Genomic DNA, 17212 nt, shown 5'->3' on the forward strand with positions numbered 1-17212 from the left:
GGCTGCGGCGGCCGCAGCCCGCGCCATGGGCGACGTGAAGAACTTCCTGTACGCCTGGTGCGGCAAGAGGAAGGTGACGCCGGCCTACGAGATCCGCGCGGCGGGCACCAAGAACCGGCAGAAGTTCCTGTGCGAGGTGCGGGGCCGGGCCGGGGGTGCCGTGCGGGGCCTCTCTGGGAGCGGGCTCCCTGAGCTAGCAGGTTTTCTGAAGAGAGTGGTACAGCTAGCAGTGAAGAGGCATCCCGAGACTGTGTGTGTATAAAGGCCCTGTACAAATGTACAGTATTTCTTGGTGCATAACAAGAGGTGCTTGGAGCGAAGGTATAGTGAAAATTTAAAGAAGGCCCTGATGCATGAAAGCTTGGAAGTTTAACTTAGCATATCCAGACACCTGTTCACTTAGCTCGTGCAGTGTTCGAAGGTAATTGCAAATTTAAAGTTCAAACGGGTGATTGCAGGTTTAAATTTCTCATGTGTAGGTTTAAAATGTGCTGAATTGGCTTGTGAACATAAAGTAACCTGGTAAAAGTTCTTACAATAAAAAAGAATTATTGCTTTAAAGTGAATGTGTGCGTTTACACTTGTATCCACACGTGACCCAAAAGAATTTTGATCATCTACTGTATTGAAAGAAAATCCTATTACCTTGGCTTCTAGTCTGTGTGCTGTTACAATGTTGCTCTGCACATGGCTGTTGAAGTGCTGAGTGCTCCACCAGAGAACTTAAAATTCAGATTGTCCTCAAGAAGGAGTTAATGCTAAGCCCAACACCATAAAGAGTGGATTAGTTATAAATAAAAATTGTAGATTTGGACTAAATACATTGAATTTATCATTATACCCTTCCTTCCCCCTTGCATTGATACTGGAAAACCCTATAGCAAAACTGAGCAGCACAGTAGTATTAGACCAGTATTACTGATACTGTAATTGAGGCTGAACAGCATGTCAAGATTTGAGGGAATGCTGTGACCCCAAATGAATGGGTGCTGTATGGAAGTGATTATTGCTTGGCATCCCTGTTGTCACCCAGAATCAGTAGTTGTGTAGGATCTTTAAAAGTACCTCTAAGAGTGTCTGAGCACTTCCAAATCTGTTGGACTTCTCAATTTTCTGGCAGAACCTGCTATAGAGGCTAATGATTATGTTCTTTTATTTCCCCACCTTTGAATATATACTGCTTGTTATCAGACTGAGGATCTTTGTATTCTCCTTCCTGGTATGTAGGTGCTTTTCTTTTCTTGTAACAGCTATGTACAGATTTCTGTTTCATGCAGAAAGAGTATTTTACTCCCCAAATCTGAATTTGCGCTGCACTTCTATATGAAAAATCTTAAAGTTTTATGAAATTAGTGATGAGGCAAAACCTCTTTGGATAGCAGCAAAGTGCCTACTCACGGAGTGGGTGTCAGCAGGGAGTAGTGAGCTGGTGCTGCTGCTCTTATTTTGAAGGTACTTCTTAACATTTTATTTCTGTGGGAAAACAGGTAAAATAACATGTTGGTCTTTAATAATTGTTCAGGCAAAGTGATTGTATGTATGGTTGTATTGCTAAACTGTTCTGTGTCTTGAATGCTGATACCCTGCAAGTGTCTGTAGAAATGTAAGAGCTGAATGGATAGATAACTGCTCTGTTAGTTTCCTAATGTGATCTGTGGTTGTAAATCCAAGCTGATTGTCAGTGTTGCAGGCTGGAAACTTTTTAAGCAGAGTACTATCTGAATGTGTTTTTGATGAGAAAATGAGAATTATCTACTAATGTAATTCAGCACTGAAAGATAAATGTAATCTAGAATCTGTGCTGTTGTACAGGACTCTAGTTGGGGCTTACTGGAACGTTACATGCAGTTGTGTTCACTTTGAGAGTGAGGAGTGGAAATCAGAAGTACATAATGTCTATATCCAAATGAAGCTCAGATGAAATGAGGTAACTAAGTGTAAATATATAAGGATGGAAAATAACTGTTTAAGAGGAAGGGCAGTGGTTGCAGAAAAATACCTGTAAAATGTCTGGTTAATTCAGAATGCCAAAAAGGTTTCTTCTGTGTACTCAAATTTTGTAGCAGCTTCTCAGATAAACTAGCAGGAATAGAAAGATGCTGCTTTAAATTGTTCTCAGTTTATGAAATGCATAATGATTTGCTGCCTATAATAACAGGGAACTACAGTAGACAACACAAGCTTGGTTCTGTCCCTGTTGTTTGAGATGGACTGGGTTAAAGGCCGAGAAGGGTGAACCTGAGGAGAGTTTGCTGCTACTTGCTGAAAGTGTCCATTTCTACACCAATTCATTTTCTTCAACAAAGTTTTGGGAAATACTCATTCTCTGAGAATGGACTGTTGACATTTTCTTTAATAGATTAAAAAAAAATATCTGGCCACAAGTTATACCTTGAAGAGCTATAGAAAAAATAACTTTGCCTTTTCGAGACACTTTCACTTGTGCTTACTGCAGATCTACGTTTTAATTTGCAGGTTAGAGTGGAAGGCTTTAACTACATTGGCATGGGCAATTCCACTAACAAGAAAGATGCGCAGAGCAATGCTGCTCGAGACTTTGTCAATTACTTGGTTCGAGTGAATGAAATGAAGAGTGAAGAAATTCCTACTTTTGGGGTAAGCTGCTGCTTTCTCCATGCCAAAGACTAATTGTGATGCAGTGCGTCTGGGTGTACTTCATTCCTGGAGTTCAGTTTGGCACCCACATGCAGTGAAGAAGACTGAATCTGTGGGACTTCTACCTTGGAAAGCTAAAATATATACGAGCTAGTCTGCCTAGTTAATGAGGCTGGCATAGAATTCAGAGTTCCTGTGAGGTACAGCCTGATGTTAAAAGTGCTGAGTACTTACATCTGATGCTGGGAGTTCTGTGTTAAATGCGTCATATGATATATAATGTTGTGTACTTAAAAACGAAACAAAAACAACAAAGGTGCTTCAAAGCAGACACTGAAAATTTGAATATTTTTAAAATTTTAAACACTTTATACCCTGGCTCTTCATGTGTGAAATAGAATCACTGCTCTCTATGGTGTTTTATGAGCCATGCAAGTTTCACTGTAATGAGTATCACATAAAAGCTGAGGAGGAAGATAATTCTATCTTTACAGTAGTTGCAGTGTACAATAAATAAAGCATAGAGCTACATGGTAAATGTTGAGAAGTGAATGCTTTGTTTCCAGTGTCTCATTACAAGTACATCTGTATAACATTAAGTAATTAGTTTGAATAGTCAAAGCAGTTACCTGTGTTGGAGCAGTGCTTGCTTTGTCTCTAAGCCAAGGTGAAGGCCTGTGGTAACAAGACCTGTCTCATTTGTGTTGTTAGTTTCATGGTGATGCATGGTGTTGCGTAGCTAGATCTTAAATGGGGATAGTATGTTCTGTGCCTTGTGATTGGTTAGTTAAATACATGTGTTTCAAAAAGGGAAGAATTCAAATTATGTAGATAACTGCAATTTTGTTATTTACTAAGGGCATAATACGTTTTCCTACAGTTTTTTTTGTATGTTCATAATATCTATATGAGTTACTTTGAATGTAAGATGTAGACCATATCTGTTATTTTTCCCTGGATGCTCAAGCAATTGGTTTTGTAACTGCTGAACTTTAAGTCAGGGCTGTTTGTTGGTTGGTTGAAAATCCAATTAAACAACACCCATAAAAGCCAAATATTCAACAATCATTCCTTTCATGTTTAAAGAGGAGCTTTGGCAGTTGCTATTGCACAATGATGCATGAGCTCTTTATGCTGCCTAAGATTATCTAGCTAACTACTAAAAAGACTCTTCTGTATAAAGGTGCTGGTATTTCCCTTTGTTTTTTTCTGTAGCCAGCAGGTGGTGATACCCCTGATGGGCTGATGCATGGAGAAGCTAGAGATGTTACTGGTTCCAGTTCTGCTTTGGGTGGACCTCTTCCACCACATTTGATTCTAAAGGCTGAGATAGGTAAGTCTGTGAAAACTAGAATTTAGATGTATGTGGATCTAATGTGTGTATATAGACTTATTTTTTTTTCAGATGTCATAATTCTGCACACAGAAGACAGAAGTTGTTGTAGTTTTGAGGCAGAGGTGTGAATAACCATATGAACTCTGAGGGAGCATTCGTGTCCTATTGAGATTGCCAGGCAATACTTCTCCATTGCCAAGAATGTGATTTGGAGGAAAGACACTTTTTGTTTTTTTCTCTGGTAGATAATGACCCAGGGGCAGCACCTGGAAGCTCTGGCTGTGGTGGAGCTCAATGGGATCGGGGAGCAAATTTGAAAGATTACTATTCGAGGAAAGAGGAACAAGAAGTGCAGGCAGTAAGTCATTCTATTCTATATTCTATTTGCCTTTACTTTAGTTCTTAAATAGATGTCTTTTGCTTCATTTAATTTGTTACCAATGTTTATAGTCAGGTTTGCAATTTTCATTTGATATTTTGCTCTTGGTTTTAACTTCAGTTGAAGATGTACCCACTGACTTTTAACAAAGTTAATTTATTTAAGCTGAAATAGATCATTCTGGATGCTGTGAATATCAGATTATTTGTATAGACGTTTGTTGCAAAAATTAGGAAATACTGAAGACTTCTTAGCATTTTCTGTAAAGAAGTCTTAACTAATTTACAGTATCTAGACAAATTATTTCAAAGACTTGTTATAACAAGTTTAGAATTGAAATTTAATAGAAACCAATAAATGAAATGTTTCTTTTAATATTAGACCTTGGAGTCAGAAGAAGTGGACTTAAATGCTGGTCTTCATGGGAATTGGACCTTGGAAAATGCTAAGGCACGTCTGAACCAGTTTTTCCAAAAGGAGAAGATTCAGGGAGAATATAAATACACTCAAGTGGGGCCTGATCACAACAGGTCTGGTAGTTTGAGTCACCTTCTATATATTACGGGTTAGAAATAGTTTTGGTGATAGTATCTAACACGTTTACTTGTAGTGCTCTGCAGTTCTATGTGAGAAAGTGGTATTCTTTACCATGGCCAACAAAGTTTGAAAGATAGTAATCGAAGTCCTTGATAGGAGAAAGGTGTAACCACGTTCATTTCCATATTTTTTTTTCTCTTCATTTCAGTGCCTCTGACTTGCTTTGTAGACTGTTTAATGCAGTTTCAGAGTTGTAACATCCCTAAATCTTGAAATAGGAGTGATGAGTGTTGGTGCTGAGATCTGAGTAACTCTGAAGAAATCTTTATCTGATGTTTTTCATGGATATGTTGCTTTTATGATGATTGCTGTGACCTAGCTAATAACTGATAGATCAGTTTGAATGGAGGGAGTGCTGAACTGCTTGCAGTGGTTGCTTGTGTAACTGCAGTTTCTTGTGTACAATTTGAGTAAATCTTAAGTATAGCTTACACTTGCTTAGCTGGAAGTGTACTTCAGGGGCATCTTATTTCTATTATGGTTAACGTTTTTCAGCAGAATCTTCTACTGGAAAACATGAATTTGGCAAAATCAAAGTGATCTTCCTGCAGGAGTTTTGAGGGTGTTAAATTTCAGTTGAAACCAGTTGAATCCTTTTTGACTTTCTGCCTGTTCCATCAGCAGGGTGTAAGTGAACTGAAAATCTGCATGTGCTTCTCCCAAATGAAAATAATGCACAAAGAAATTACGTTTTTTGAACTTTTAGCCCCATTTGGAATAGTCTTTAAAAATCAAAACTTTGGGACCTTGTGTTAATTCATGTGAAATAATTATGTGCTGTGCTCAGAAGTAATGTCATGCTGCTGCTGGATTTATTTTTTTATTTTTATATAAATTTGTTCTCTATGACAGTTATTTTTTAGAAAGACAAGTGAGTTCTCATTACCATCTGGCATGAGAGACTTGCTTGGAATATATACCAGGCTTCTGGTATTCTTTTGTGTTTGCGTCTCCTAATCATTTAAGGCATTTAAAATATGTATATTGGTGACAAAGTTCTGAATTCTCATTTAAAATTTAACTCCTGGTCGCTTCATCTCTATTTACATCTTAAAGCAAGGGCATTTCTCTCCCTTGAATGAACAGCACAAAAAATAGCTTGTACAGTACTAGGAACTTAATACATGTCTGTTCCAGGTGTTATGCTTGAGCACTTCTTTTATTCTATAGTTTGCAGATTGTAGTTCATTTTGATAGGTTTTCTGCAAGTATAAGCGTTAAAATCCATATATTTACTATGCATATTCTTAAGCAGAATGAGGTGGCCACTGGTGACAGTATGTTTCTCAGCCTGCTAACTGTACATCTGGAGAGCATTTCAGGGTGTAGTATTCATTACACCCAGGAAAGCTCGTGTGAATTACTCCTGAAGAAATGACAGAAGGGGGAACTGTAAAAAATCTCCTGCAGCTGATCAGATAAGTAGAAAACAATCCTAATGTGTCCTAGCATTTCTTTGGCAGAAGGCAAAAGATAGAAACTTTTCTACTAGATTTAATCCTTTTGGTACATATAATATAAGAGGAATGATTTTGGATGTTTTTGGAGTTTTGAGGAGAGGTTTTTTTATATACATACATACATACATACATATATATACACACACACACACACACACACACACACACACACACACACATATATACACATATATATGTATATAGATTACAAATAACCAGTTCTCATTCATATTGCCAGTGTGATTTTTTTTAATATAGTAATAGTCTTCATAAGAAAAGTGTCAGTCTTAATCCCAAATTTTTAAAGGAGAAATGTATTTTTTTTTGTTTTCAGTGGATCACAGTGAGTAGGTATAAGAACTTGGTAATAGTAGAAGAATTTGGAATTGGAAAGTTTGTTTCAATTTTGAAAGAAGAGTATAATTGTATATATGGGTATGGTTCTCCTAATACAAACTGTGAACTAAATATTAAGGGATGGAATGTGACTTTTCTCTTTTGGGATTCCTTTAGTAGCGTGGGATGCCTTCGCCTCCTTCTGTCATGTGAAGATGGTAGCAGTGGGCGACACCAGAGATCTGTGTTTGTTCATACATGGGCTGCTTAGGCTGTACTAAGCAATCTCATGGGACTCTATTGTAAACTGATTTTGGTGTCGCTGTTCTCCCCTTAGGTGGAGGAGAATGAGATTGAATGCTGACTGTAGGCCTGGCTGAGAAACATACTGGCATCGATGCCTTAATTGGCTGTTGTGTCCCTGAAAGCCAGTGGCCTTTGATCCGTGAAGCCACTGTGCATGAAGGTCAGTTCACTAGTAGTAAAGGAAGGGGTTTTAACACCTAACCTTTTCTTCTATTTACAGCAAGAAATCAAGGACACAGCTGCAAGGTTTTGCCTGCAGCTGTGGAAGTACCAGTGCCATAGTTTTCAAAGAGGAGCTACGTCTGATTAAGTCCAGTCACACATCTTGAATCATGTTTGCAAGTTTAAATACAATCTTACAAGAACTTGGCTTTAATTTCCAATCTGTACAAATATGTGCTTAGCTTTTGTGACTTCTAAAACATGGTTTTATTTTTCATCATCCATTATTGGCATATGGCTTTCTAACTCCTTTAAGCCTAATAAATGTACCAGTAGACTATTAAATGAATTTGCTGCAGGGCTACTGGGCAAACTATTACTTAAGCTGCACGCAGTTACTTTTCACTGAGTTCCTGGAGATGGAACTAAGGGCTTCAAGAAATTTAAAATATGCAGATGCTGAATCTCCTTCTATGCGGATACTTCCAACATAGTCTTTGACAAAATGACCTGATTTAGTTTTGTCTGTGCTCTGTGCAGACCAAATATGTGGCAACTACAATGTAGAAAAAGAGTAGCTATAGCAAGTGTTGCATCCAAGTTAATTAACCCAGACTCCTAATGGAATTTATTAACTTTGGCCCATATTACATTAACAAGCTATAGGCTTTATAATTGTTGTCTCAGAGAGTTTGGAGCATATTTCCTAATATGTGGCTTTAAATTTCAATGCTGAAGAGTAGTATTTGCAGGTTTCTTAACAGATCTACTGATTATATTGATAGCAAGTTTGTTACCTTCTAACTTGAGGTTAAAGGGACACAATCACTAATATTTTACCCCGGTCGCTGATGAATTGGAAATCTCTGAGTACTCAAGAACACGTCTTTTGCTTGAGGTTTCATTTCTCAAAATACTATTCAGAGGAAAACAAAAGACATTTAAAATGATAAAACCATTTTTCTTTAAGGATTAAGTAAGAAAATATTGTTGAGTTTTGTGCTTTGCCTAAAATAACTGGAGAGTGGCTATTTTGCAGGGTCGATTTCCGCTGTTCTTGGTAATTGTAGCCCTTGTGTTTGTTCTTTCTTTTACAGGAGTTTTATTGCAGAAATGAACATTTATGTAAAACAACTGGGCAGAAGTAAGTGTTTCTCTCTATTTTTTGTCTTAGCAAATGATTGGCATTGGTGCAGAGAAGCAGGTAGAACCCTTGTGTATGGATTCTTGTAGTTAGGTGTTGGAGTTACATGTTCGCTTTCACACATGAAGGCTCATGTTTGTCTCCTGATCAGAAATCTTTTCTGTGTGCTGTTGTTTGTTGCATTCTACTCCTTGTCTATTCTGTGCTTCCACTAATCTTTCCTCTGAGCGCAGAGAAATGCCTAAGAGTTATGGTAGTTTTTGTTTGTCTTGGTAACTTGTCCTTCACATGTGTTAGAAATGCAAGTGTCTAATGTGTTTCCAGTAGGTTTGCTTGCATAGTATCTATTTATTTTGAGATTGCAGAAAAGCTTATATGATGGTGTTGGTTAGTATAGGATAATCATACTTCCTTAGATACTGTAGGCAGAAAAGACCTCAAAGTATCCTTTATTAACTACAGAATTTCCTCAGAAAGTCGGTAAACAACATTATGTAGCTAATGTGAGTCAACTGATAAATGAACCTTGTTGAATTTTATATTGGAACTCTGCATTTATCAAGAGTTGGGACTCTCCATGAAATCTGGCCTGTGTGAACAATCACAAAGGCCATCGTAGTAGTGGAAGCTGTTTGCATCATCAGCCACTGCCACTCTAAGCTCTGTGTGCTGCAGGGATCTTCGGTCGCGAGCATGGATCAAACAAAAAGCTGGCAGCGCAGTCTTGTGCCCTTTCCTTAGTTAGACAACTCTACCATCTTGGTGTCATAGAACCTTATTCTGGACAGACAAAGAAGAAGGAAGGAGAATCGGTGAGTCTGACAGAAGGACCAGAAATTGTTGCTTTTGTTTTAGTGATGTACAAGCACCCTCTTAGAATGATGAGGGAGTGAGTGAGTGTTTACACTCTATATTTAAGAGATACGAAGTTAATAAGTCATTTTGATTCTTTGGACAAGTGACTAATTTTAGGTCTGGCCAGTAATATGTATCAGAAATACAACTTAGTGTGTATGTGAATGGATCAGTAGAGGAATTTGATAGCATGTTAGATGAAACAGGACTTGCAACAAATGCTTTTATCAGTATATATTTTCCAGAAGCTTAAAGTTTTGTTTGTGCTACATACAGTTCTCTGGAACATTTGGCATTTTTTTGTTCAGTTAAACTCAGACATTTAAAACTATTCTACAGATTCTTGTCGGGCCGGAAGTTGGCAAAATGTTTTAAGAATGTGAGTTTTGAACTGATGATGATGTTCTGCCTTGTTGTGCTAGGAACTATTTGCTGGTTCAGTATACTCTCTAATAGTCTGCAGTTCTTACTTTCATTGTCTGTATTTTTGTGTATACCTACATGTAGTTTTAAAATATTTAATAATATTCCACTTAATAGGTGGAACCCTATGAAGTATCGATCTCTTCTGACTTAGAAAATCAGCTGCAAAACATTGTACGGGAGCTGTCTCTGGAGACTGTCCCACGGGTGAGTGTGTGTTTCAGATACTTCACTCCAGTATGTAACACCAGGCCTGCTTGTTTAATGCCTTTGTCTTTCTCTGCCTACCTTGCTTATGGAAGCATAGCCTGAAGATCCCAGGAATCCAGTTCTGATTAACATTGGAAAGCTGGCACATTTTGAACCATCCCAGAAGCAAAGTCAAATGGGAGTTGTTCCATGGTCACCACCTCAGCCCAACTGGAACCCTTGGACCAGCTGCAATATTGATGAGGGTCCTCTGGCTAATGTAAGACAGCTCAAAAATTGACTTGTTTTTGTTTTCTTGCTTTTGGGACTTTTGAATGCTCTTTTCCTCAGACTTTCTTTTGAGCTGTTCCAAAAGAGAAAATAAAACTTCTTCCCTTCTTGACCTGGAGGGAAGGAGTCCTTTCACTGATAGGAATTCTTTGTATTTAATTCATGTTTTGTTAGGCCCTTAAGCAGCAGTGTCCTGGATGTTCCAATTCTTTGCTTTGTTTATTTATTTTTTGCCTGCTATCGTGCAGCCATTAAATCCTATCTTTCCGTATTTGGAAGGAGAAAGTGTTCCGAGTGGTGTTGCTGCATAACATGACTGCTTGCTTTTTCATTGTTTCTAGTCCCATTCACTACAGGATGATTTAAAAAACAGAAACGTGGTATTGTAAAATGAGGAAGAAGAGAAGAAATAGTATGGTGCCAAGTACAACAGGCTGAATTTGGCCACCAGCATAACCTAGTCAGCAAAGAGTCTCAGGACAGGAACTTCAGTTTCCTACTACAGGGGAGCAAAGTACTTATGACCAAAATAACAATTTAATACATTTTTTTCCTCTGAAGGTTTTCCCACGAATGATTTTTGTTTAACATTGTTCATTTAGGTTTTGATTTAAAATACCGAGCTTAGTAAAACTGAGTTGCTACTTAAAATGGATAATGAACATATTTACTGACATCGCAAAGGGAGCTAGCTTCACGTCTCTTTAGGATTTCTATTTGCTAGTTATGGTACAGCTAATTTCCTTTTAGTAAAACAAGTCAGCCCTTTGGTAGCAAATGTGAAAATTTCTTTAAAATTCTTTCTTAGTTGAATTTATCAGATAAATTTTTCTCTCCTATCAGTTTTCACTTTTCAACTACTGTTGTGTGAGTAGTAATGTACTTACATTATCTTATTCTTTACGTTAAAAAAACCTGCTGTCTCAGTGATGATCTGAGTATCTCAATATCTGAGTATCTCTGGCTTTTTCAGTTTCTGGGGTCTTTCTGAAAAACTTCTGAGGATGGCCATTTAATATCAACACACTAATGAACAAAACAGGACAGCTCATCTGCATAACTTATTTCAGGGAGTTATATAAGGCATTGTCCTTTATTTGGAATTGCTGAACTGGTGTGACTGATTTTATAATAAAGTTACGATACAATTAAATAAAGCATCAACAAGTCTCCAAAAAAATGTGTTTACTGTGCAGGTCACTCCAGAGCAAATAAGCATGGATTTGAAAAATGATCTTGTATACCGGTTGGAGCAAGATCAAGAATTACAAAGGGTGAGTGCTCTTCCTGTAATTTGGCATGCTTGTGCTAGTCTTAGCCTCTTCCAAAAGAGGCTGAGTGTAACGCACAGTGCGGAGTTCTGTAGATTTCGGTAGTAATATGTGCCAAGTTTTCAGAAGAACTAGATGCTACTGTGGGTTAAGTAAAAACTGGGATGGGTGTGGGAACTATGTTGCTGCTGTTCTATGAGTCTAGTTAGAATAACCTATAGCTTATATGATAAATTTTTCCTTTGAGTAAGTGAAATCTCTGTAGAGGAGTGAGAGGAAGTAAGCAGGTGGCGTAGAACAGATTGATGCTTGGACTTGATTGGAAATGTGATTTTCCCCACTTCCCCCAGATACTGCGAGAGAGGGAGGCTCTACCTGTGAAGAATTTCGAAAATGAAATTCTGGATGCCATCCATCACAATTCTGTGGTTGTAATCCGTGGTGCCACAGGTTGTGGCAAAACCACACAAGTTCCACAATACATACTGGATGAATATATCAAAAACAACAGAGCTGCAGAATGCAGTATAGTAGTGACACAGGTAAGGAGCACTTTACGTATGCAACTGCTTAAGTTTCATGACTGGATACTAGAAATAATCTATTAGGATGTGCTGATAATCTGATCATCATCATGGACATCATTCATAAAAGCTTGAAGAAGCTGCCTTCTCGGTGCTATGTGTAGGAGTCGGAGCTTTACTTCACTATGACATGAATGCCATTGCTCCCTGTACTACTTTCTAATGGTTTGTGGTGTTTCAGGTAGGGCTTGGAAGAACAATACATATGAGAAATCTCGGCATCATATATATCTGCATTTGAAGTGTTATTTTTTTCACATTCTCTGGATAGGATAAGATACTCTGACTGGTGTTTTGCACACGTGAAAAATTATTGAATCTTTAAGGGGAAAGAATTCAGCAAATGCCAGGTGGTAGTTTCCATATATCCTTCTATCCCTCCTCTGTAATTGTATGTGCATAATCAACCATTTCAGAAGGAAAAAGCTTGCTGTTATAGATACTACAGTTGTAATGACTATTGTGCAAAGAAATCTTAAGAAAAGACACCTATAATTTTTATAAATTATTTTTGTGTTTGTGGTGGTGGGTGGTGTTCTGTTAAGCTAGTAAAACTTAATGATGAAGTTGTGGAAAAACTGTTTCATCCCACAGCCTCGGAGAATTAGTGCAGTTTCTGTAGCAGAACGCGTGTCATATGAGCGAGGAGAACAACCGGGGCAGAGCTGTGGGTACAGCGTACGATTTGAATCCGTGCTTCCTCGGCCACATGCCAGCGTGATGTTCTGCACTGTAGGTCTGTAGTGTTTTTTGTGTATGGAGCTTATGATTTATGAGTCTGAAGTCTTTGAGCTAGCAGCAAAAGCAGAAACACAATTTTTTTCAGAAAATCTATGTAAAAGATGTAAATTTTTTTTGGTTAGGAAAAGGTTTTCTGTCAAGGAAGGATGAAAATAGTTCAGTTTGGTCTTCAGCTCATTGGAAGTTTGATAATAAATATAGATCTAATATGACTCTAACAATCACTTAAGGAGATGAAATTGGTATATATTGTCGTTTTTAGAAAAAGGCAAAAAGGGAAGTGGTGGTGGGTGGGAAGGAAGAATGAATCTCTCTAGTAGTAACACTTTGTACCTACCTGCTGCATGTACAGATGGAAATATGGTAGCAGGTAGTAAAATGTGTTGGACAGTTAGCATAATTCTTATTTTTTTTTCTTTTTTAAAATAGTAAAACTGTTCTTGATGTTTTATCTGAAATTAAAAAAATTGAGCTGTTACCTATGTTAACGTCTAATTATTATGTCTGCTTAAGGTGTTCTTCTGAGAAAGCTGGAGGCTGGGATCCGTGGCATTAGTCACGTTATTGTTGATGAGATTCATGAGAGAGATATTAATGTGAGTTACCTGGTGATTTAGATCATATTTCTGTCTATACTTCTGTGCTATTTTACTTTTGTATGTGTTCTTATGTAATTGTGCATATGTAAAAGGAAATAGTGCATTCTACTGAATACCGTATATGCAAGTCTTCCATCTGTAAAGAGATTTTAAAAATTCCTATTAATTATTTCCTCAACAGGAGATCAAGAGCTTGGGCAATGCTATCTTATCTCTTTTGCCCATTAGGGTCTCCTATGTCCTGAGACTTTCTGGAAAATAGAGCAGTATTATACCAGTACTTTTTGAACAAAAGTGAGACATCACTGAATGCAACAGTCAGGATTGGTTCAGGGAACAGTTAACAATGAATTTTTTTCCCACTTTTTTTTTTCTGCACCGCTTTTTCTACTGACCTTTTTGTATTATCTTAATGGTACAGCAGTAGTATTTACAGAAGCTGCCATCTAGACTGTGGTATGTTTAAATAAATTTGGTTTTGACATAAAAATGCAACAAGTTGGAAACAGAATTGGGGAGATTGCATTTAATTTATTAAACTGAAGACAGTTGCATTCTCCTTGATTCTTCCAAACATCTTTCAGCTTTGCCACACCAAGGGTGACAGAAACCATTAAATCCTGCTGTGAAGCTTAGGCTTACTTTGACAGAATCTGAGAACTCATCTGAATGGAATTGCAATTCCAATTTTTCTGACCCATCTCTTAATATATTAAGATTATATTAATGATGTACTGTATACATTTTCAGATTTTCATATGAGAATGGAACTTGACCTGTTGAAATAAGGGCCTACTTAACTGAAGGACAAAACTAAATAAATGCTATTTTTATACAGAACTTCAAAGCTTTTCATACAGTTGCACCAAATCATTCTTACTTATTTTTGAACTATAACTACTTTATATTTAAAAACACCTTAGGTTGTAGTGTTTTGTTAAGAGCAAAGAAAGTTATTTTTGAAGGCTTTTCTTCAGTTCCTTCAATTCTAATAAAAGAATAAACTCCTCTTTGCATTGGAAATCTTAAAATGCTCTTATCTCAAGAATTGCAATATTGCAAGATAAAGCACTGATGACTATTTCGGATTATGGAATATTTTTGAGATGGTTTTTACTTCTCTCATCCAGCAAAGGTGCTGCTTGATAAGGTTACACATCCATGCAGTTCTTTCTGGACTCTTTGGAAATTTTCTTTCTATGAGTAGGAAATTAACAATGCTCTTACTCTCTTTTTAAACAGACTGACTTTCTTTTGGTGGTGCTGAGAGATGTAGTTCAGGCATATCCTGAAATCAGGGTTATCCTCATGTCTGCCACCATCGATACTAGCATGTTCTGTGAATACTTCTTCAACTGTCCTATCATTGAGGTCTTTGGTAGAACCTTCCCCGTTCAAGGTAAATCATTAGTTAAGCATTTTTTTAAAATTATTTTTTTTAAGTGATTTTGTTTTTATTAAGTCATATGCAGGCATATGGAGACAGCAAGGTATGCATTTTATTTAGATTGCCTTGTGTCTTACAGATACAGTTTGCACCTGGCTGGCAAAGTAGACAGTAACAGTAAACAGTTTCACGACACCATTTAATTTAAAACGAAACAAAACCCACCACCACTTGGGATGTTTTCCCTTGGAGGGTGAGAATAATTACAGCCAGTTAGTGATGTTTCAGATCGGTTATCTGTATTATTATGAATGAGGGAAGTAGCTTTAAATGAGCCCCCCCAAAAAGCAGTAAAAGTTACATGGAAGTATATTGAACAGAGGAGTAGGGTATAAAAAATTCTAATCCAAGCTGACAGTCAGAGAGATTTCTCTAGTTTTGACTTCATGCTCTAAAACCAATTTTCTGAAATACTGTGATCATACTAGGAAGGATCTCAAGTGATAGTAAAAAGGGTTGTATTCCTTTATTCAGCCTTATAGTGGTCACTTTGACAACTAATGACTTGTCCTTGCAGAGTATTTTCTGGAAGATTGCATTCAAATGACTCAGTTCATTCCTCCTTCAAAGGATAAGAAGAAGAAAGAGAAGGATGAAGAAGGTGGTGAAGATGATGATGTATGTTTGACTTTTCAGTATTAAAAAATAAACAAGTGCTTGTTAGGGCTGTAGCTCTAGTTTAAAGCACCTGTAGTTTTTTTTTTCCCCCTCTAAACACAGGAGATCAAAAAGTTTTTGAAAAAGCATTGTTTAACAAGGATCACTGTAATAAGGGCTAATTGATAAGCTTTATTAATAAGCAGAAATTTATTGAGGATGTTAGTGAGTGATGTAAAGGAGGAAGTGCATTGTTCCAATAATGGAGTAGCAGGTAAAGTTGTTGTCTATTCAGTGTTGTTGAACATAAGCATTTTTAGCAACTTTCAAATTTCTAATATCTGAAATTGCTGTTAACTTCAGAAACAGAATTGAATCTTCTGAATGTCCCTGTAAACTGAAAACCTTTTTTGTTGAAGGTAAAATTCTCATGTTTTGTCATCCCACTTCTCTATAAATAGAACTGAAATGCTTCAAGAGGTGAAAAAATGGAAGTTAGATTAATTCACTCGTTTCCCATTGCTGAATTGTTTTGATTTATAATTGCATTCTTGTACTTAAAGCTGGGAAGCAGGACTACTAGCTTATTGTAAACCATTCTGTGAGCTGTGCCTGAGATGATCTTCCCCATCCACCCATCTCACTTTTCTATTTACCAGGCCAGACAGTTTCCAGAGATGGAGTAAATTCATCTGTGTTCCTTTTTTTTTTTTCCTTTGTAGGCCAATTGCAACCTTATTTGTAGTGATGAGTATGGCCCAGAAACAAAACGTTCTATGGCTCAGCTGAATGAGAAGGAAACTCCTTTTGAACTCATTGAGGCCCTGCTAATGTATATTGAAACTCTGAACGTCCCAGGAGCTGTACTTGTTTTTTTGCCTGGCTGGAACTTGATATATACAATGCAGAAGCATCTAGAAATGAATCCACACTTTGGTACAAGCAACTGTATTTCTTATATTTCACCTACTTTTCCAAAAGAAATGCTGTCTTTTGTGTAAAAGTGAGAGCTGAATGTGATTGATTTGTATAGATGCATGAGAAGGAGTGGGTAGAAGTGGTTGTGTTGTGCAAAGAAAGGAGAATTACGCAGCAGTAGTTACTGACTTTCTTGTGTTTGTGTTGTAGGAGGCCACCAGTATAGAATTTTACCTCTTCATTCACAAATCCCTCGTGAGGAACAGCGTCGAGTGTTTGACCCTGTGCCTCCTGGAATAACCAAAGTATGAGGGTCTTTTTCTGTCTGGAGTGTAACATAGTTTGCTGTGTTGCGTTTTTATGGAGTGTGTTGCTGACTTCTTTTGTAGAGGTTATGTACTTTATCCTGCAGAAAGAAATGTGTTTTATCTTGCAGTCCAACCTTAACTTTTTCAGAACAAATATATTTAAATATGCATTTCCTGTTTTCATAGGTTATTTTATCTACCAACATTGCTGAGACTAGCATTACCATCAATGATGTGGTCTATGTTATAGACTCTTGCAAGTGAGTTCATGAAGTAGCTTTGTGTTTTGTAAATCCTGTTCTTTGGAATGCAGAAAAGGTTTTTCCTGAATGGACAGAACTGCCTTGTGTTCCCATAGATACAGAGCTGAATTTGAGTACTTTAGCTCACTCAAGACAAATTTGCATTGTCTTTAGCTGTTTAACACAGTTACAAACCACACTGGCATTTCAGTAGGCTGTTTGGTCAGCTGCATTCACGCTGCTGCTATTCATGTGAGCTGTCATGGGGTCTCAGTGCATATTTGAAATATGCAATCTACCCAGTGAATATTATAAATGATGTATAGTTGGATGGAAAATATGAAAATTCTTGGAGTCTGTTATGGATCCTGTCTTGCTGTATTTGTTTTATGACCAAATTGCACATAGGAT

General features: G+C 37.3%; 1 protein-coding gene across 1 annotated transcript in view; it reads left to right on the plus strand.

Annotated features, from left to right (window-relative positions):
• Positions 1-17212, plus strand: part of DHX9 (DExH-box helicase 9) — a 28239-nt gene continuing 11027 nt past the window's right edge. The window contains exons 1-18 of the mRNA XM_062581527.1: positions 1-136; positions 2476-2616; positions 3832-3949; positions 4198-4310; positions 4713-4861; positions 8290-8336; positions 9012-9148; positions 9732-9821; positions 9922-10083; positions 11291-11368; positions 11716-11907; positions 12544-12685; positions 13204-13286; positions 14532-14688; positions 15254-15354; positions 16056-16269; positions 16462-16556; positions 16746-16819. Coding sequence (XP_062437511.1) covers positions 26-136; positions 2476-2616; positions 3832-3949; positions 4198-4310; positions 4713-4861; positions 8290-8336; positions 9012-9148; positions 9732-9821; positions 9922-10083; positions 11291-11368; positions 11716-11907; positions 12544-12685; positions 13204-13286; positions 14532-14688; positions 15254-15354; positions 16056-16269; positions 16462-16556; positions 16746-16819 — 2204 coding nt within the window. The 5' untranslated portion in view covers positions 1-25. The remainder of the gene's footprint in view (positions 137-2475; positions 2617-3831; positions 3950-4197; positions 4311-4712; positions 4862-8289; positions 8337-9011; positions 9149-9731; positions 9822-9921; positions 10084-11290; positions 11369-11715; positions 11908-12543; positions 12686-13203; positions 13287-14531; positions 14689-15253; positions 15355-16055; positions 16270-16461; positions 16557-16745; positions 16820-17212) is intronic.

Source organism: Rhea pennata, chromosome 8 (assembly GCF_028389875.1).
Source record: "Rhea pennata isolate bPtePen1 chromosome 8, bPtePen1.pri, whole genome shotgun sequence".
Lineage (NCBI taxonomy): Eukaryota > Metazoa > Chordata > Aves > Rheiformes > Rheidae > Rhea > Rhea pennata.